Here is a 20,683-nt window from a genome sequence, read left to right on the forward strand (position 1 = left end):
TGAAGATTACAATTCATTTTAACGTTGAATATAAAAGACAAAAAGAACTTGCAAAGGAGAGAGCTGGGGAAAAGGTAAACTTGAGAGATGAAAGTTCCTGTGAAAGGAATATACAGTCACTTTCCTGTGTTATCAAATGCAGTAGTCCTCCAGAAAAATATAAATTAACTTTATTAAGGTAAAGGTCGCCTGTACATGACCAAACCATCTTAGTCTGGATTCTCTGACCATCTCTCCAAAACATCTAACAGGTGCTGTCCCTCTCAGACTCGTTCCTTACCCTATCCATCGTCACTCCCAGAGAACCTCAACATCTTCAGTTCTGCTTCCTGTCTTTTCTTCAATGCCACTTAGTCCAAACTTGTCCACCTTTCCTTTAATTCTAGCTTATATTCTTCTAAATTATTTAAACAAAACAATGATTCTTTTATCATGTTTATTAGGCTTTGAATATAGCTCAGAGGATAAAAAAAAAAATAACAGTTACCACCCCTCACCCCCAGACATGAACATTTGAGAATGTATCCATCTTGAGTTGTTCTTTGGTGTCATCACCATCACGCACAGGAACTCAAAACAGAAATTACAATAAAAACACATACTTCTGGAAACACTAATTTTAAAGACTACACGCAGTACATTAAAAAACAGGTAGAAGTATGATATCCATCATAAAATGTGCCAGAATAATGGCAGTCTGAAGCCCACGGCAGTGACACAAAAGATGCTGACCCTGAAGCCTCTTCTGGAAGAAAAACCAAATATTCCTCAGGAGTTCAGCAAGCTGGTTAGATGGGTTCATGAATTTTTGGACGGACAGATAGGGGGTAAGACCCGACGAGAGTTGGCCTGCACCCAGGGGTGGTCAATGACACTCTTTAATGAGAGGCGGTCAGTGGGGTTATGGCGGAGCATCTTTGAGATCAGGTCCCGCGCACCATCTGAGATTGTCTTGGGGAATTTCAAGTCCACCTGTAAACAGCAAGAATAAAGTTTTTCCACTTCATTTGAATGACTCTACTACACTATGTAGTAATCAGTTGCACTGCATGTATAGCTTTCATTTCCTCCCAACAGAAACCAACCTTCATAATTCTTTTGTATGTTTCTGTGTGGCTGGCTGTTTCAAAGGGTGGGTTTCCAACCAAGCATTCATAGCAGAGGACACCAATACACCACAGATCCACCTTTTCACTGTGGGTGTGGCCTTCAATCATCTCAGGGGGAAGGTAATCCAATGTCCCACACATTGTGCGACGCCTAGAAATGATCAAAAACAGTAAATCCCTTAATTGAATCGAGCAGTTTCAAACACATATAACAATAATCATTTACTTTCTCACCTGAGAGAAGGTGCATGAACGGACCATCCAAAATCAGCTATTTTCAGTTCTCCACGATAACCCAGAAGCAGATTCTCTGGCTTAATATCACGATGAATAACTTTCTTTTCATGACAATACATTAATGCATCAGATATCTCCTCCATGTACTACAAATAGAAAGGGTGGCAACAATTAGAATGTACTATACATTTCTTGACAGTGCACTTCAACTCATTATATTGATCACTGATATATCTTAAAAAAGGACAAAGGGGAAAAGAGCAAGGAAATTGCATTCATATCTTGTTAACCTCCCCCACTAGCAAATCTGTGTATAAAATACAGTTATATTCAAAGTGAATACAGTCACTGAACAAACTGAGAGACACTTAATCACAAATAATACAATATTTTAGGACATAACTTTGCCAAATATATCAAATTCAGTTATCTGCCTATTCAAATCCTGTTATTAACTTCAAAGCAAATATTTGCTGTTACATTGTTTTCACAATTCATTAAAGGACAGCACAAGTACATCTAAACTTACTGACCACTGTTATCTGATCTTTAATCTAAGATAATAGCCAAGGTTTGTGCACAAAAGCGATCGAGTTCTGAACTGATTTCTATCTGATATAGAGAAAAATACATTACAGTAGAAAATCTTACAGTGGCAGTACGCTGATCATCAAATCTTCCACATCTCTGTAGTTCTTTGTACATTTCACCACGTGGTGCATACTCAAGCACTAAGAAGACCCTCTTCCGGTCATGAAAGTAGTTGTAGAAGCGCAAGATGTTTGGATGTCTGATGGCAGAAATATAATCATTTTAACAGTCTGTAAACAGAAAGAAATTATCAGTGTGCTCAAACTGGGGAAAAAAAGCGAATGCTGGAATTAAGCAGCGAATATATCCTTTTGAGTAACTCGCAGCTTTACCTAAGACACAAACAACATTTTGGATTTTAGTTATATATTGACAAAGTGTCAAATCTTAATGTACACTTAAATTACACCTTATGGCCAAACAACTATTATTACAAAGGGAACAATAATTAAATATACAGTCTATATTTTTTCCAGCAAGCCTATTATTCAGCCTTTTAAGTGGATAAATAGCAGTGACCAGAAACATGTATCGACGGTAGTAAAACACCATGAAGTATTCAGTGAAGGTCTGGAATCTAAAATGTCATCTTCTTTTTCTTTCTGTCGCCACAGTGAATCAACATTCTCCATCCAACCCCATTCTCTGCATTCACTTCTCTCACACCAACTACATTCATATCTTCTCTGACTACATCCATAAATCTTCTCTTGGGTTTTTCTCAGACCCCTTGCCTGGCAGCTCTACCCCGAACATCATCCTACCAATATATTCACTATCTCTCCTCTGTCCATGACCGAACCATCTCAGTCTGGATTCTCTGACCTTCTCTCCAAAATATCTAACATGTGCTGTCCCCCTCAGACTCACTCGTGATCCTATCCATCCTCATCACTCCCAAAGAGAACCTCAACATCTTCAGTTCTGCTTCCTGTCTTTTCTTTGATGACACTATATCCAAACCTCATCCATCTTTCATTTAATTCTGGCTGATATTCTAAACTATTTAAACAAAACAATGAATATTGCTCAGAGGATAAAAAACAAGTTACCACCCCCCACCCCAGACATGAACATTGGAGAATGTATCCATCTTGAGTTGTTCTTTGGTGTCACCATCATCACACACAGGAACTCAAAACAGAATAATGTCAGTCAGAACCCAATGACAGTGACACCAAAAGATGCTGACCCAAGATCTTCATATCTGTGACCTCCAGCATCCACCATACAGCATCGCTGGCCTCACCACTGTCTTGTACACCATTCCTTTCATTCTGGCTGATTGTCTTTCATTGCATAATCCCCAAAACACTTTTCTCCATCCATTCCAACCTGCTTGAACCTGTTTCTTTACCTCTTTTCCACACTCTCCGTTGCTCTGGACTGTTGACCCTAAGCACTTGAAATCTCCAACTTCTTGACCTCCCAACTGTCTCACAGCTAGCATACATGTCCTGCACCAGTATAACATACTTCTCTGCCACTCCAGGATTCTTCATACAATACCAGAGTTTCTCTCTCAGCACCCTGTCGTATCCTTTTTCTTAGTCTACAAAAGCACACTACAACTCCCTCAGACCTTCTCTATTAGCATTCTCAAGCAAATACTGCATCTGTAGTACTTTTTCTAGGCATGAAGCCATACTGTTGCTCACAAATGCTGACATCTGCTCTCAGTCAAGTTTCCACTACTCTTTCCCATATAACTTCATTATATGGCTCATCAACTTTATCCCTCTATAGTTACAATTCTGCACATCCCCCTTTTTCTAAAAATGGAGGGGAAAGAATGCTGAGTTGCATCCAATAACACCATACCTACTGTGAAGCATGGGGGTGGAAACATGTTTTGGGACATGAATGGACTCATGTATCGTGAGATTTTGAATGAAAACTTTCTTCCATCAGCAAGGGCATTGAAGATTAAACGTGGCATGGGTCTTTCAGCATTGCAATGACCCCAAACGCACCGCCTGGGCAATTAAGGACTTGCTTCGTAAGAAACATTTAGAGGTCCTGGATTGGCCTAGCAAGTCTCCAGATCTTTGGAGGGAGTTTCAATTTCCAATTTGAGACTCATAAGTCTATCTGACATTCTTTTCACACCGAGATCATTCCTCACAAACCCCATCAAGATAACTCCTACTCCATTTCTCTTCCTGTCAGTACCATGATAAAGATTGGTACAGAATTCATACTTGATGTGAATAATTGAATGATTGGATCAATGAATGTGGGAGCTTTAACAGGAATTATTTCATTTTTGGAGCTGCTTGAGAACACTTGAGAATTTTCCTGAGCCAAATGACACAGATTGGCTTTGTGATGTTTACTTTTACTTTTACTTTTACTTTTGACATGCTGACACACATCAATAAGCTGGACATGAAGCTACGAGGGGATAAAACGGTTTGTGAATGAAATGCAAGCAAGCGTCACAGCCTACAAAACCGAGCTGGTTTTATTTTCAAAGCAAATGTCGGACAACGTTCAAAGTCTGAAATGTACTGTTAACAAATGCGTTTTTTTTACGTTTATTGTAATCTTGTGCTGACCCGGCCTGTCGGTCACATTTTAAAAGTCAACGCAGCCCCTGAGCCAAAACGTTTCCCCACCCCTGTTCTGGCCTTACTACCTTTCCACCTGGTCAACTGAACACAGTATTTCCAACTTCCTTCTCTGCATCATGTCAACCAACTCTACCTTTTCCTGTCATTGTCCCAATATTCAGAGTCCCTACTCTCAGTTCCAGACCCTTGCCTTTTCTCTCTCTGCAAATGTCTCCAAAGACAAAAATTACAATAAAAAATGCTTTTATCCTCATATGGCTGTGGTATGGCAAGCTCAAAATTTTATGCAGGGTCTTAATGGGGAGCCCATAAAGAGGCTGATGGCAGCTGGGTAACATTCTTTTTTAAGATAAACAATACACCTGGGAATTATTCAGAAAAGCGCCTTCGTTGGGCAGCATGCAGGGCCTCCAGTGTCTGTGCTGCGACCCCCCCCCCCCAAACCACCACACACGCAAATCTGAAGTGCTGTTATGTCTTATTATGTTGCTATATGCCTCTGTGTTTTTTCCTAATCCCAAACTGTGCCCCCCTACAGGAGCATAGTTCGGCAGTGGCTTTTTCCCACCTCTTCTTCCCTCTTGTTCTCCTTTCTTTCCTTTAAGATAGCGCTGGAAGACGGCCGCCTGCTGCAGCAACTCAACTGCTACAGTACATGAATCAATAAAGTATTCATTCATTCAAAACATTTGTTGGAAGCAATTTGAAATCCAGTGACTGACTTTTGCTTAATATTTAATTTCATTGTCAATTTCTATTGAGCGATCATGAGCTATCATGAGCTAGCCTATTTGTGCTGGAAAAAAGTCAAATTGTAATTGACTGAGCCCTCTGAAAACTTCACATCATTCCAAATTCTCCCACAGGAGTTTAACTTATGGGAGGTAACTTTCATATTCAAAGCATTCCTCCACTCATTTGAGACCAAAGCAACTTGTTCTCTAAAACGGAGTTCTGTTCCCTATTCTGTCAACACTAGAATGCTCGAATGCTCGGGGAGTGGAATGCAAAAAATGTACTGTAATTCTGTCAAAAATAGGGGTCAACATCAATGCATGCCAAAAATGATAGGACACTAACTTGAGGTGGGCCTGAATCTCAATTTCCCTCCTGAGCTGGTGCTCCACACTCTCCTTCTCCATCTGTGACTTGAACAACACCTTCAGCGCCACGATGGACTGCAACTTCTTTACCCTTGCGAGGTAAACATTCCCAAATTTGCCCTTTCCCAGTGGTCGACCAATGTCGAAGTCATCAATGGAGATTTTCCTAAATAGTAAAAAAAAGTCATAATTTAACAATCTGAAAAGATTGGTTCTTATAAAAGACAAGAAAACTTAAACACAACAGGTTCTAAGTATAATAAACTTGCCTTGAACTGGATGATGAGGCCACACACTCTCTCCCAGGAACTTCAAAAAAAATAAAAAAAAGAACAATACAATGACATACTCTGTTATGTTAGAAAGACGCCTGGATGTGAGCTCTGCACTGTTACCTGTGACTATATTTTTGTCCATGTCTAGATGTGGCTTCACTTGAACACGCTGTGGAATTGTCACCATGCCAGGCACTGCATACTAATAACCAAAAATAGACAAGTTTAGCACAATGCACGTTACTAAAAGTACCTGTAAAGGTCACTCAAATAACTCTGTTGACCTATAGTATGACACAAAACAATGCACGTCAATAATGTATCACATCGGGCAGAAATCTAGGTCAAGACTAACACAAGATAAAAAAAAAACAGTAACAACCCCCCACCCTCAGACATGAACATTGGAGAATATATCTATCTTGACTTTTTCTTTAGTGTCTACACAGTCAGAGACAGGAACTCAAAACAATGAAATTACTATAAATAATCAGCCTGAAGCCCGTGACAAAAAAAGATGATGTCGAAAGCCTATAATTTCTTACCAGTCGCTGGAGACTTGTGGGTTTACAATTTTCCTTATTCTGCAAAAAAATAATACACACACCTCAGATGACCATATGAAACAGGTAAAGAATAATTAAATATTTCAGTGGGCAGAATATAACCTATATAGTACAGAGAGAACAAGTATTTCATATACTGCTGATTTTTGAGCTATTCCCACTTTTACTTTCTTACTCTCAAGTTCTCAACTTATCTATTACAGCTGTGAATGACAGTGCAGGTTGTTTTATTTGCGAAATGACTCCATATCATAGCAAAAACAAATATTGAGTGTAATAGTCTAAGAAAAGTCAGAGAGAGCTTTTCCCTTCTCTGACACAAGACGCTCCTACATGAGGAAATGATTAATGTTAAACAAAAAAATGGGGAGATGCCAAAAAAAAAAAGTATCAATGAACTGCCCCTCAACAACTAAACACATCAGCTTATGGTTGTTGTTTTTCCACCTAGAAAAGCTTATTCAACATCAACAGTTTTATCAGTATTATCAGTTCAGACTTACCTATTTACCTTTGATTTAAATTAATGACACGCTAATGTCAAAGCCGGAGGGGAGTGTTATGTTAGCGCCCAAATATTAATTTTCTACCAGTGTTTTTCTTTAGTAATGAATATTAGCGTTTGTTTGTGGGACAGCAAAATTGAAGTTTTTAAGTCATTACGACTGACTGATTATCGAAATATGATCCTTTTTTGGCTATGAATTCATTGCTCATTAAGAGCAACTCCCTTGATTCGTGAAGTGTCCAGGTCTGACAGGCAACAGTGACAAACTGATGTAAGAAATTGCGTGTTTTGTGTGATGGTAGGCTTGCCTCTACGAAATCCATGATAAGTGATGTAATTATAAATACGAAGGGAAAAACAGCTGCAAATGTCAATTTGTGCCCGAGCACGCGTTTACACAGTGAACACGGAAAAATTGCCAACGGAAAAAGAGTAGGAACAAACATGGCCTGATGTTGCGTATGCGTAACATTAACTAACACACTGAACACATAGAACACTGAACATCAGATGTGATAAAATTGCAGTTGTCAACCTTGGAGATATATTACCTTATGACAATGTTATGAAAGCCAGGAGTCAGCATGAAAACATCGTACGAGATAGGTCTTAAGTAGCTGTAATTTGGGTACTGATTTATTTTGCTTCTACTACGGCGGTTTAGACGAAAAATTAATGAGGACGAGCAGGCAACGTTTATTCAGACATTAATTTGACTCGTTTTCTGCCTTATGCAGCGACGTACCGCTTGCGAATGTTTCATTTTCAACGTTACTTTTTCATCGCACCTCGTCATTACAACAGTTTTCGACATTAGCATAACTCAATACTTGGCTACACAAGGCTAAGCAGCTAAGAAACACAACTCATGCATTTCAGTAGCTTAATGCTATTACAACAGAGCAGATAAATGCGAATTGAGACCTGCATTGTACCCCAAACAATACACTTTACCTGCATCGTTGCTGAAGAAATCAAGCAAGTTTAACTTTTAAGTGAAGAGGAGATACTACGAATTTCCTCACCGCCAACGTTTTCAAAATGTCACTCTCGACGAATTCCATTGGCCAGTGTGTTCGACATTGAGTCTTCTCATTCGTCAGAATCATTGAAAAAGGAAGCCGATGATTGGAGAGAAATGGTCAAATGCGGGTTAGACCCGCCCCATTTCCTTGCCTCGGTTTGGTTTAGTCCATGAAAACGGTGAAGGGAATAGTGAAATTAAAAATTAGACAATTCTATTGAAGTGTGTGAAAAAACATTTTCCGGACAAATAAGGGTTCCTAACCTGGTTACTAGCGTTATTTACATGGCTCAGTGGCTGCTGTACCTCCAAGGTACTGTCGACAGAAAGGCTTTAGGGGATTTAACTACTTTCGAGTTCATAAATGGTAAATAGTGAATGTATATGAACTATAAAATAGAAAAGGTGAAATTAATAGAGTAAGTATTATCATATAACATAGTTTATTGAACTTCTGACTTAATTACTTGCCCAAGAACCTATAGGGAGTGGAAACCAAGAAATTGGAGGATTTCAGGTACTTGGGGCCAACAGTCCAGAGCAGTGGCGAGTGTGGAAGAGGTGAAGAGATGGGTTCAAGAGGGTTGGAATGGGTAGAGAAAAGATTATCAGCCAGAATGAAAGGAAAGGTGCACAAGACAGTGGGAAGACCACCGATGCTGTACAGCCTAGAAAAAGTAACAATGTCGAAAAGGCAGGAAGCAGAGCTAGAGGTTGCAGAGATGAAGATGCTAAGGTTCTCTTTGGGAGTGACCAAGATAGACAGGATCGGGAATGAGTCTATCAGAGGAACAGCACATGTTAGATGTTTTGGAGAGAAGGTTAGAGAAGCCAGACTGAGATGGTCCAGTCATGTACAGAGGAGGGATGATGAATATATTGGTAGACAGATGCTGGAATTGGTCTCAAGGAAGACCAAAGAGATGAATTTTGGACGTATTGAGAGAGGAAATGAAGGTCGTTGGTGTGAGAGAGGAGAATACAGAGAATGGGGTTAGATGGAGAAAGTTGATTAGCTGTGGCAACCCCTGAAGGGAACAGCTGAAAGAAGAAAAGAACTAGAGATTATAATACAAAACTAAACTATTCAAGATATGTTTGTATGTTTTTGTCCTGTACTAAGCAATATTCATACAATTAGACACTTCCTTGAAATAACGTGATTTTGCCTCAGTAATATTAAAGCACAATTGTTCTCTGCTATTTTCTTTAGGTTAAAGTAATGTCCTGCACTTTGATGGGAATATCTAGGCGCTCATTTTTATAACCTTTGTAATAATAGAGAGATGTTTTGAAATCAAATTTATTGTAAGAATTTAAAACAAAAATAGGGCAGGGGGGCTTACAACTTGGGCAATAAGTCTAGTCCCCTTAATATCTTCACAAGTATTTGCCAACAAAATGTCCTCATAATTTATAAATAATAATAGCAAATATATCTATTAAGCATCATAGTGCTGTACAAACAAGAAAAGGTGAGTAGGACACAATGAAATGGATAACAATTCATTTATTTCTCGTCCATTCCACCGACCATGCAACGGTGGAGTTAGAGATTTCTAATTAACCTACTGCATGTTTTGGGATTCTGGGAAGAAAACAAACAACCCTAAGGGAATCCATGCGGCTGCGAAGAGTGTGTTAACTCAACACAGAAAGGCCCCCTGTCGGGATTATTTGCCAGTCACAGGGACACAAACTCACTGTCTGTCGCAAATGGGGTTTGTTGCTAAACTCCAGATATAATTTTAGAGATATTTCTTAATTTATTCTACAAAATTTAAAACAGGAGATGTATTTCTATTGTGGTTCCATACCATAGAACAACAGTACAGATGTGTCTTTTTGATTTATTTTTTCGAAACTGTAAAGGCTACAACATAAGCCAAATCCATTTTTTTCTTGAGGCAATAATATATCAAAGAAAACAATGAGAAAGAAATAATATGCAATAAAAAGTTACACTTCAAGACCTATTCATTGAAAGATTTATTTAAACTGATTTTCATTCAAACATTTATACCTCAAATCTAACATATATATTGTCAGCACACAAATGTTCAATTTTAAACACACATGAAACAAAATGTAGTTTGTAATTGCTTGAAAAAAATATCCAGGAAAAAGAGAGAACACACAAGAAGGAACAAATAGTGGAAGAAAGATTAACATGTTTAAAAATGTTATGTTGTTCAGCAACTCAAGAAAAGAAATTCTCTTGACATCAAAATGAGGCTGAATGAACAGGAAACAGGTGAAGTCTTACCAACAGTATTTTCCTTCGTGGCCAATCGCTACTACGGTTTTAGCATCTACATGGCATGTTACATACTTCCTTTTAACCTGCAAATCTGCTTAAAATATGTTAGTTTTACACAATGATAAAAACATCAATCAGCCATCCATTTCATTGATATTATATTCATAATGACGAAATTATTGGAAACAGAAGATTAATATCATCCACTTCCTCACACTGAAGACACATTTAGTCTGCATTTAGTTGAACAGAGCAGTTGGTGAAAACTAGAGTGCAGCACGGTAGCAAAACAGCCAGTGAGCGACGCAAACTTGGAATGGGATTGTCCATATCTGCTTTGTTGTCTTCATTGCTGTTCCCTGCACCTGCAGCTTCTTCACTGTCATTCTCTTCTTCGTCACCTCTCTCCTCTCCTTCCTCCACCTGAGGAATCTGGCGCGGCTGGAAGACCACGTCAAGAAACTCCAGTCTGAGGAGCCCGCGGAGCATTCTGCAACTCCGCACTACCTGCATCTCACTGAGTGTGCAGGCCTTTAGGCACAAACGCCTCAAGTCCTTCAGGCGGCTGGCACAGAGCAAGCCTGGCCCGACCTCCTTACCTCCAAGGCTTAGCTCCTCTAGCCCAAGCCACCCTGCTCCTAACCCCAGGGAGGCCATCTGTAACTGGTAGCCCTGCCGCCCAGTTATGCCAATTTCCAGAAACTTAAGACGGGACAGCCCTTCCACACCACACATGCCATCCTTTGCAGCACAGCTCCTCAGTCCGTTAGCAGTTACACGAAATGTGTCACGCAGCTCTAAATGACTGAGCCTCTCCCAAGATGTCAAACATTGCAGGTGCTGGTCCGTAAAAGAGGGAACACTATTAAGAACTAATCTCTCAATAGAAATTCCTGACGGAGTGCCAAGCTTTTTTCTTTTTTGTTGAGGACCAACACTGGAGGTGGCTTCTACATTTTCATGTTGGCCAGCAGATGAAGTTGGCAAGCTCTGTTTGAAAAAGTCTGGAGGCAGCTCACAGCCGCGCAGCTCTAGCACCTTCAAAGATGGAGGTAGGAGCTGGCAACTGGGAAGGCTTCTCAGGTCTGCATGCAAAAGGTACAACTTACTGAGACGAGGGCACTTCGTGGACAAGGCTTTGAGCCAAGACTCAGAGATAAAGGTGCCTCCTCGAGCAGAAAGCAGCAAACCACGCAACCTTAGATACCTTAGTCCACAGCCGAGGTACTGGCGCAGCAGCACCCAAAGTTTGCGGGAGGTCACCTAACACACAATAAACAGGCCATGACATAAATGTTGAAGAAGGTGACTGAGGGTAGCAGGTAAAAGACTGTTGCTGTCAATATATTTGTGGCAGAAGCAATAGGCCTTTACAGTATCAATTACACAAACAAGAGAATCATGGAAGACCACAGTAATTTATGCACACAAACACAAAGACAAGTCACTAAGCCCTACTGTGAGCATTAATAGCAAGGTAGTATGAGGGACAATATTAGAATTTCAATGCAAACGTTTATAATCGGTTGTGGGAATTTTAAAAACAGCAAAGTATAAACAAAAATTGTGTAAAAAAAATAGAAATTGGAATAAATAAATCTTCATGAATGGGACATTTCTTACCCCTTTCCACGTTGTCAGATCGACAAGTCTCCACAGTCTTTGGTCTTTAACGAGGCGTCTCCATCTCTTACACACTCTGAAACAACACCGTGAATGCAGTAAGCAACTTGGATCGTGTGAGAGTCAAAAGAAAAAAAATCACAAACAATGAGTTTTGCTCCACAAGGCGTAAAACTGGTAAAACACAGATGATAAAGTTAAAATATGCTTACCTCCCAGCTTTGACGAGCTCACGTACACTCAAATACGAAAACACGTCAATTAAAATGTTTTCTGGAAAGTAGTCCAGGTTACAGGCTTTGAATTCATCCATTTTGTAAACAAAACACTTCAACCTTGTACACGGACTGAAATCCAGAGACACACAGGTTGCACCCAAATCAGGAATCCGCAGGAAACAGCTGCACATTTGCTGTGGGACCTAGCAATAGTTTACAACCTGCGTCTTTATGTATACCATAACAAGTGTCATTCAACCTGAACTCGACTTTCTCTTAATCAGATTCTTTCATAATGAATAACAATGATACACATGAAGTAATTTATGTGTTTATATATCATCCATATATTTTAACGTTACCGTCCAACGTTCGTTAACCAGACAGGCCGATGCGCATGCGCGGTTCACTGGACAAGATGGCGACCAGCAATGGTGGAGGAATGGAAGTGGACGGGGCAGGCGAGTTATTTTATATGAAATCACAATATCTGGATTCTGTAAATTAGACTCTTCATGCAAAATGTCATGTGTGCGACACATTTAGCTATAGTGGTGATCTTAGATAATGAATCGTAGTCAAAACTCACTGGCAGTGAGCTTGCTGACATGAGCGGAATAAGTTGGGGTGAATCTCGTTTTACATAGCTGTCGTTTAAAACTATCAGTAAACGGACTAATTAACTTATTTGCTTTAACATTGTCATCTCGAGTCTGTTGTACGAGTTAGTTTTCAACTATAAGCTAATCCGAGTCGTGCCACTTCAATAAAGTTGAATTATATGCAAACAAACGTTTCAAATAGCTTGTGTTGGTCATCAGCCTTCGTATGATGTGTTTTTCATAACGCTGTGTCAGTGTAAATTATTTGTGGGTAATTGATAATGCTTCCAGTGATGGGTCATGTAATAATGATGCTGAAACACATTCAATTTATTGATCAATAATACTAGTCTCATGCATTAGTTTGAGAGAGAGGAAGGCTATTTTTCACAAACGTATAATCTGTAATTCCTTGATCTGTGTATGGATTTTGAAAGCATGACACAATTTTAAATATCAAAATTAAAATTAAAAAAATAGAGGAGATCAAATGAAATTAATATTAACTAGCCTTGCTGGATTATTATTGATGTTACCGTGTCTTTCAGATCGATGAAGAAATTATTTGTATGTGTTCTCTTTTTTTCTGCAGCCAGCCCCAGTGTTATGGCCTCTGGTGTCACAGGGAGCGTTTCTGTGGCTTTACATCCTCTGGTTATTCTCAACATATCAGACCATTGGATACGTATTCGCTCTCAGGAGGGACGACCAATGCAGGGTAGGCTAACAGCAAATTCTAAAGAATACTTAGCTTGTATGCAGTTAAGTCATTGATTGTTTTTCCTGTGTTAAATTGAATAAAAGAGGTGAAATGAATTGTTTTTTGTTCCGGTGCTCAGTGATTGGAGCTCTGATTGGGAAGCAAGAGGGTAGAAACATTGAGGTGATGAACTCTTTTGAGCTGCTGTCTCATACCATTGACGATAGAGTGCACATTGACAAAGAGTACTACTACACCAAGGAGGAGCAATGTAAGTTTTGTGTATGAACATATCAAGTGTTTGTCTTGTTTTGTCAAATATGATAGTTTTTTCCGGATGTCTGATATGCAGGTGTACAAACCCACCAGAAAGTTTCCAGATGCCACTTAAATAACTATTTGAGACAGACCAGTACTAGTTTGTTCCTTCACATGCATACACATATGTTCTGATTCGATTTTCTAAATATTTTCGACTGTTACAAGCAGAGCATTATTTTGTGTCTTTTATTGCACTTGCCTGTCTGTACTACATAATAATAATTCTGTTAATATTGTATTTTAAAACATAAACCAAATTGTCCTACACTTTTTGAATCTAGATAGTTACCCAGAAGTTGAGGGATAATTTTTGATTTCTGAAAATTCTCAGCTGGTCCGCAACAGTTCAGATCTGTCTCATTTATGTTAATCAAAGTTTGCTGTAATGTTTTCCTACAAAATCTACCATATCCTCTCAGTCAAGCAGGTTTTCAAAGACATGGAATTCCTGGGCTGGTATACGACTGGCGGTCCTCCAGACCAATCAGATATCCACATCCACAAGCAGGTATGTCACACTGTAACGTTCGGTTTGTGTAGTTAGAGGTAGGATCACATGACACTTATTGCTTTATGTCTCTTTACTAATCCATGATCCATTCACAGCTGATTGAATAATGGAATGGGCCTTGAGCGATTTTAGATACCTGAGCTATGTTTAACAGAGCTGTAATAATGGAAGTATCCCTGGTGTACTTATATTGTAATATTTTGCAGGAGCTTTAATGACCCTTTAGTTTTGTTGTTCACATGAAAATTCCAGTTTAAAGAACCCACATAAAGCAGCAAAAACTTTGGAGGATGATTCAGAGATGTCATAAGATATTTATTATAATTGTATGGAGAACATAATCAGTGTCCTTTCCCTCCTGTTCCAGGTGTGCGAGATTATTGAGAGTCCTCTTTTCCTCAAGCTTAACCCCATGACCAAACACACTGATGTAAGCTGTTTTTCCTCTTCCCATCATTTAGACATCAGCATGTGCTAAGATCCTTTGTCTAATAATTGTGTTGTGTTGTCTTCAAGCTACCTGTTAGTGTATATGAGTCTGTCATCGACATCATCAGTGGGGAGGTACTTTTTTTTTTTTACATAAAATATACACAAATTACCTTTTTAAACTAATACCTTAATGTCATTGTAAGCCTTCTAACATATACCGTTTGTTTCCAAGCATTGATGTGTTGCCTTTTTTTTTTTTTTGTCTGTTTTGCTTTGTTTTGTTTTCTTCTCCAGGCTACCATGTTGTTTGCAGAGCTGACTTACACTCTGGCTACAGAGGAAGCAGAGAGAATTGGTGTTGACCATGTTGCTCGGATGACAGCAACCGGCACAGGAGAAAACTCAACAGGTAGGATGGGCTGTCGCTAATTTTTAGTAACATAAAAGCTTGTATCACATTGGCAGAAGTTAGTACATCAGGTTAAAGCAGCGCAAACAGGGTGAAGCACTGTATGCTTCATGCTCTCGTGTCAGATTTTGAATTAAATGTCAAGAAAATGTCAGTTCCAAATGTATTGCCCCTAAAAAAATCCCAATCTCTGTGTGACAGTCGCTGAACACCTTATAGCCCAGCACAGCGCGATAAAGATGCTCCACAGCCGGGTGAAGATCATTTTAGAGTATGTCAAAGCTGTGGAAGCAGGTGAGACAACCAGTAAGCCATTTAACAGGCCAGTGAAGGCAAAGAATGTGTGGAAAACACCTGTTTCTCAAATTAGATGTTCCCTTCATATCATTACACGAGGCCTCTAAACACACTTTCATGATTACAAGACTTGTCTCACAATATCTTGGAAAAATCACTACATAATTATACCATGTTACTTCTCAATTTTCTGACGTTTTGGTTCACAGGAGAGGTGCCATTTAACCATGAGATCCTTCGAGAAGCCAATGCTCTGTGCCACAGACTGCCTGTTCTCAGCACTACAAAATTTAAAACAGATTTCTATGATGTAAGCTACTGTTCTTGGTTATTTCCATATGTTTGCCCAGGTTTTATGTCATTGATTATTTAAAAACAAAATATTACAGATGTTCCAATTAATGCCATCACAGGTAGTTTTAGTGGATTTTGGAAAAAAATACACTAAATTATTAGGGCAAATGTTCTAGATATAAATTAATTATATATGTAGTTATATTTTATTTGAGTAGCTGCCAAGTAGACCCAGTACAGTAGGAATGGGAGGTATTTATCTATGTTTGTGCAATAGTCTATGATACAGCATTGTGGTTGTTGTTAACTAAATGTTTTTTGTTTACTCCTTTACTAATTCAGGTTGAAATAATTGTAATGTGCTAATACCTTTGTCCTGGAGCAAATGTAGACTTTTTAAAATCATGAATGAAATTTTCAACTACTTACTCCTTTGTCACCTTTAATCTCAACAGACTAGCTAAAAACTGCTTGAAAACACTGTACCTACAGATCTGGAAGGAAAAAATCAAAAGGAATTTAATTGGCAGATACATGACAATCACAGGAAAAGTTCTAGAAAATTAAATACTAATGGAACTTCAATCCAACATTGGTATTCATGTAACATGTCAGATTACTGTTCTGACTAATCTTAAATTATTGTGAATGTTATGCAGAATAAACAAAATTATAGTTTAACTATTCATAATACTGTTCTTCAGAAACGATTCAATTGATGAATCACATTGTGTACCTGATAAGTAATTTTACATACCTAAGCAGACATCGAGACTTCTATCTGAATCAGAAATAGAGAAAGCATTAGAACAATCAGAATTGTTTTCCATGTCAACCAGGTTTTTCCAAACAGGTTATGGTCATAAGCTTAGGGTTGATTTGTCCTCAGATGGTTGGGTATCTTCCCTCAAAGTTTCTTGTGGCATTTATTTAAAAGACACACACTAGTTCTGTAAAATTGCATGCTTCTTCAGTCTTCACTGTAAATGATTCTGATACCGGTACATTATTATGAGTGAAGTTTGGAGCAAAACCTCCTGTTAAACTGTACCTCTTCGTTTCCATGCAGCAATGTAACGACGTGGGCCTCATGGCCTACTTAGGCACCATCACCAAGACCTGCAACAGCATGAACCAGTTCATAAACAAATTCAACGTCCTGTACGACAGACAGGGCATCGGCCGGAGGATGAGAGGGCTTTTCTTCTGAGCTGGCAGCGAGGCAAATAAGCACTGCAGTTTCTTTTTTCCCCCGGTCTGTCTCTTCATTTGTATTTTGGTCACATTCTTACACCGACTGCAGCTTCCAAGAGTAGATTCATCCTCAAGTGTGTCCAAATGGACTTAAAGATACCAGTGATAATTGTTAACCCAGAAAACTGCACCGATGTAGATTCTTTCTTGGGTGTGCACGGCTACAAAATCGACTGTACATGAGCATTGTATTATTTTACTTATTTGTTTTATTGTTTGATGTTTCTGTAAGTAATAAATGATCTGCTGTTTTTCCATGGGACTGTGACTCTCCTCTTTAAGCCTTAATTGTGCACATAAATGATAAGGGCATAGACTCTGCAGCTTCTAAAAAGTCCACAGTGCACTTTTAAATGAGCTCATGGGAGTCTGCTGTGTGGAAGTGTTGTAGTTGCAAATTTAATTTCAGGAGCTGAGAGTCTGCAGTTACGTTGTTGTTTGAAGTTGTGTTCCTACTGTTTTGTTTGCCTCCGGCCCTCTATACAGACAGCAAGACGGTGGGGGGGACTCTATAGGAGACTTGTAGTAACTCTTGAAATGGGTTATGATTGGAAGAATTGAAACTAACTAGAAGCACCACCTGCCTGTTGGTGCTCCTGCTTTATTGGTGTGCTTTTTCTTGCCATGTAATAACGGGAGGTTTTCAAATGTATTAGGAAAAGCTAAAAAGGCAAGTTGTTCATTGAAGGAAAAAAAAACGTAGACATTCTAATTTTTTAAATCATTAGCATTAAATTGTAGTATCTTGAAAACCGCCTTTTTCATGCCGACAGGAAATTCCACAGTAATACCATAAGTCATTCACAGTTGTCTGTTTATTTTCACTTGAAGAAACACTGCAACTGTTCATGCTTTGGTTAATGGCTGAAGTTGGAAGTCAAGTCAATTCTTCAAAATATGGGATGTTTTAATTCAAAGTCTTTTTGGTTGAAGAGAAACATTTCTTCCAATCCATCCTATTGGCTCTCCTCTGCAGGCTCATCGGCAGCCGCGTCAGGCTTGGGGTACTGGAAGCGGACTGGGTCGTACAGCTCATCTCTCGGGTCATATGGGAGAGAGTAATAGTAAGGGTAGGGGTAATGGACCAATTTTTTCTCAATCGGCGCAGGGGGTTCTGGCTCCACCACAGGATCACTCTCCTCCTCTTCTACAGGAGGTGGTGGTGGTTGTGGGTGGCCCAGAACCTTCCCTTTGATGGGCCTTGGTGGGTGGTCTATCAGGCAGTCGGGATCCCAGTAGGGATCGCAGTCATACTCCATACCCTTGAAGGTACGGATGGGGACTGGAGGGGGCTTCTTGACTATCATTGGTGGAGGAGGGGCAGACTTTTTGAGTGGAGGGGGAGGAGGTGGGGGCAAAGTGGCAGGGGTCTTTTGAGGAGTGCAGTTGGGGTGGTAGCGTGGATCACAAAGCACAGGGACAGCTCCAGTGGGCAGGTAGACAATGTGGGGCTTGCACAGAGGGTCTTTCTTATTGCACAGGAAGAGCACATCGGCCTGGGAGATAGCAGGCGCAAGAGGGAAAGGAGGAGGGGTCACTGGGGGGTCTGAAGGCTTGGGGACCCCTTTCATGGGAGGAGGAGGAGGTGCCACTTTGCATTTTTTGTCTGTGTTTGGGTCACACATTATCATGGGCACCCCCAGCTTATTCTGGAAATAAGAAGCGTTTGGGCCGTAGGCGTGTTCAAGGAATCGCATCTGCTGGTAAAGCATCCGCAGCTTGTCGATCTCATAGAGCTGAGACATGAGAAGAAAAAGGAACCTCTTGAGACAATGAGTTTGACATTCATTTTCCTAATTTTGAAAACAATTATAAAGTTTGCCTTTCAAAAAAGGTTCACTTGATGGTAGGATTTCTAATTCATACAATCTTATCAAACATGGGGCAGCTGTGGCTCAGTTGCCAGAACAGACGCCCCTCTTATTGGAAGGTTGGCTGTACATCTATCTATGCTGATGTATCCTTGGCCAAGACACTGAAACCCTGTTTCTCTGACGGTCTGGTCAGAGCCTTGCTCTGCTGCCATCAGGGTGTGAATGCATATGCAGCGTGAAAGTGTTTTGGAACTGCAAGGTGATAAAAGAGAAGTGACATGTGGAAAAGTAGGTCTATATATATATTTCTTATCACACCAAAAGAGTATAGAATATGTGCTTATGTGCTTGTGTCTATGTGCTTTGGATGAAAGTCAGAATTTACAGAAGGATCCACTGAGCATGGACAATTAGCTGTGTAAAAATGAATACAATAAGTTATTGGCAGGATATATCTTTCAGAGAGAAATATCTCCTTCTAAAAACATTTGTAAACTGCAAAGAATTAACCAAATGAATATATGTGCCTTTAAGTTCACATCATTAGTCTACAACTTTTTTATTTTTTTCAAAAAGTTTCTAGCGCTGCAAAACTTTTCCAGTTGTCTGCCCCACATTAGCTTTTACATTAAATTGCACAAAGATACATCTCCAAAGTATTATAAACAGGTAATGCTATCAATGTACTCACTACGCTTGTGCTGTAGTTAACATTACTGACCCTTTTTCATGTACATATTTTGGAAATATTTTAAAAATGAGGGATCAGAAAGTGTTTCAGGCAAGCAGGGTGTGCTCCTCACCCCCTCCGTGTGTCCAATGCTGCTGTAGTAGCGGTAGTAGGCCTGGAAGTCTGGGTTCCCTCGGTACCATCTGGGATCGACATTTCGTTTGGGTCGGGAGTGAGTCAGAAAGCCATTTGCTTTTTCAGAGTCAATGCCGACATCTCTAACAGGAGCCATCTCTGTGGAAAGAGTGAAGCAAGTGAAAAAGCACAATTGCAGTACTGCAAGACCATACTTTTGTCCCGAGGAAGCTTATGTGGTTACCTTCCTGTTTGATGGCATTCAACAGTGATTTGGCCTCAAGTAGCCCTGCAGGAGGAAAAACATTCTGTGTGAGATGTCAAGCTCATAACTGTGACATTTATTTTATTTACATTCATTTATTTTCCAGTGGCACATCAAAGGAGTGGAACTGACCTGGAAGCCATGTCAAACAACACAACCACAAAGTAGAAATCATTTTGACCCCTGGAACATCACAGGAAGCATTAATCAAAAAGTGTCATTCAGAAGAACGGCAGTTAATGGTTCTAATGTGTTGGAATACATTTAAAAAAAGGTATTTCCAAACTTTTTAAATCGACAAAACTTAATTATTGCCAGTTTTAGAAAGAACTCGTTCCACTCTTCCTAAATAACCAGGCCAATTTCACTGAAGAAACATCTCTGCAGATTTTTTTATAAATGTAAATCTTAACCTGTCATGAAAAAAACTCACAAAACCTGCTGTGTTCAGTTCAAAGCAGGTAGTTAGTAAATATCAATGCACACACAATTTAACAAATCACAAAGAGATTGAAATACTTCAGACTAGTTTGATTCAGTTTCCATACCATACTACTAAATGACAATGACTATTTAGTAGATATAGGTTTTCCTGAGCAAAACACACACTATCATGCACTACTCACCTGGACCAGGCAGCTGTCCTCGCTGCACCACAAGGCCACGGGGGTTAAATACAGGCATCAGTGTCTCCACGAAACACTGTCTCCTACCCAATAGGATTTCAGCATATCCAGGTCCAACTTTTTCTTCTCCTCCTCCCTCTAAATACAATTTAATAAGGAGCCTTTGGCAATAATTAAAACTAAAAACCTCCCTGTCTTCACCGGCAAAGTTATAACGAGCTGAAACTTCAAACAGAGAACTCCTAATAAAGCAGAGGAAGTGGTCA

The 20,683-nt window shown here is 39.5% G+C and overlaps 4 protein-coding genes across 4 annotated transcripts; 1 reads left to right on the forward strand and 3 right to left on the reverse strand.

Moving 5' to 3' along the window:
- Nucleotides 1-69: 69 nt before the first annotated feature.
- Nucleotides 70-8,008, reverse strand: aurkb (aurora kinase B). The gene is made up of 9 exons (XM_086157952.1): nt 7,917-8,008; nt 6,434-6,472; nt 6,009-6,090; nt 5,883-5,922; nt 5,591-5,779; nt 1,998-2,136; nt 1,344-1,492; nt 1,086-1,260; nt 70-972 (listed from the first exon to the last, which is right to left on the reverse strand). Exons 1-9 carry the CDS (start codon nt 7,920-7,922, stop codon nt 799-801), a joined length of 993 nt encoding a protein of 330 aa, XP_086014078.1. The 5' UTR covers nt 7,923-8,008; the 3' UTR covers nt 70-798.
- Nucleotides 8,009-9,732: 1,724 nt separating this feature from the next.
- LOC147227885 (F-box/LRR-repeat protein 12) lies at nt 9,733-12,238 on the reverse strand. Its single transcript, XM_086157951.1, has 3 exons — nt 12,082-12,238; nt 11,870-11,945; nt 9,733-11,509 (listed from the first exon to the last, which is right to left on the reverse strand). Exons 1-3 carry the CDS (start codon nt 12,180-12,182, stop codon nt 10,475-10,477), a joined length of 1,212 nt encoding a protein of 403 aa, XP_086014077.1. The 5' UTR covers nt 12,183-12,238; the 3' UTR covers nt 9,733-10,474.
- A 231-nt stretch (nt 12,239-12,469) lies between these two features.
- Nucleotides 12,470-17,169, forward strand: cops6 (COP9 signalosome subunit 6). The gene is made up of 10 exons (XM_086157953.1): nt 12,470-12,548; nt 13,282-13,407; nt 13,529-13,660; nt 14,130-14,218; nt 14,589-14,651; nt 14,738-14,785; nt 14,948-15,062; nt 15,264-15,356; nt 15,569-15,669; nt 16,723-17,169. The coding sequence occupies exons 1-10, from the start codon at nt 12,479-12,481 to the stop codon at nt 16,861-16,863; spliced, it is 978 nt and encodes a 325-aa protein (XP_086014079.1). The 5' UTR covers nt 12,470-12,478; the 3' UTR covers nt 16,864-17,169.
- Nucleotides 17,170-17,756: 587 nt separating this feature from the next.
- On the reverse strand, nt 17,757-20,431 carry and4 (actinodin4). Its single transcript, XM_086157956.1, has 5 exons — nt 20,418-20,431; nt 19,924-19,974; nt 19,771-19,815; nt 19,525-19,685; nt 17,757-18,643 (listed from the first exon to the last, which is right to left on the reverse strand). Exons 2-5 carry the CDS (start codon nt 19,964-19,966, stop codon nt 17,864-17,866), a joined length of 1,029 nt encoding a protein of 342 aa, XP_086014082.1. The 5' UTR covers nt 19,967-19,974; nt 20,418-20,431; the 3' UTR covers nt 17,757-17,863.
- Nucleotides 20,432-20,683: the final 252 nt, after the last annotated feature.

The sequence above is a fragment of the Fistularia commersonii genome, chromosome 13 (assembly GCF_037954325.1).
Source record: "Fistularia commersonii isolate RoL2024-O1a breed Wild chromosome 13, RoL_Fcom_v1.0, whole genome shotgun sequence".
NCBI lineage: Eukaryota > Metazoa > Chordata > Actinopteri > Syngnathiformes > Fistulariidae > Fistularia > Fistularia commersonii.

Excerpts from the sequence above, each read along its gene's own strand:
- and4 (XM_086157956.1), bottom strand. The coding sequence starts at position 19,966 with ATGATTTCTACTTTGTGGTTGTGTTGTTTGACATGGCTTCCAG. Across the intron at positions 19,686-19,770 it reads GAATGCCATCAAACAGGAAG|AGATGGCTCCTGTTAGAGAT; the intron begins GTAACCACATAA and ends CTCTTTCCACAG. Across the intron at positions 18,644-19,524 it reads GCATTGGACACACGGAGGGG|CTCTATGAGATCGACAAGCT; the intron begins GTGAGGAGCACA and ends CTCATGTCTCAG.
- cops6 (XM_086157953.1), top strand. The coding sequence starts at position 12,479 with ATGCGCATGCGCGGTTCACTGGACAAGATGGCGACCAGCAATGGTGGA. Across the intron at positions 13,661-14,129 it reads CTACACCAAGGAGGAGCAAT|TCAAGCAGGTTTTCAAAGAC; the intron begins GTAAGTTTTGTG and ends ATATCCTCTCAG. Across the intron at positions 14,652-14,737 it reads CCATGACCAAACACACTGAT|CTACCTGTTAGTGTATATGA; the intron begins GTAAGCTGTTTT and ends GTTGTCTTCAAG.
- LOC147227885 (XM_086157951.1), bottom strand. The coding sequence starts at position 12,182 with ATGGATGAATTCAAAGCCTGTAACCTGGACTACTTTCCAGAAAACATT. Across the intron at positions 11,946-12,081 it reads GAGCTCGTCAAAGCTGGGAG|AGTGTGTAAGAGATGGAGAC; the intron begins GTAAGCATATTT and ends GTGTTGTTTCAG. Across the intron at positions 11,510-11,869 it reads ATCTGACAACGTGGAAAGGG|GTGACCTCCCGCAAACTTTG; the intron begins GTAAGAAATGTC and ends ATTGTGTGTTAG.
- aurkb (XM_086157952.1), bottom strand. Across the intron at positions 6,091-6,433 it reads CCACAAGTCTCCAGCGACTG|TATGCAGTGCCTGGCATGGT; the intron begins GTAAGAAATTAT and ends TTTGGTTATTAG. Across the intron at positions 5,923-6,008 it reads GGACAAAAATATAGTCACAG|TTCCTGGGAGAGAGTGTGTG; the intron begins GTAACAGTGCAG and ends TTTTTTTTGAAG.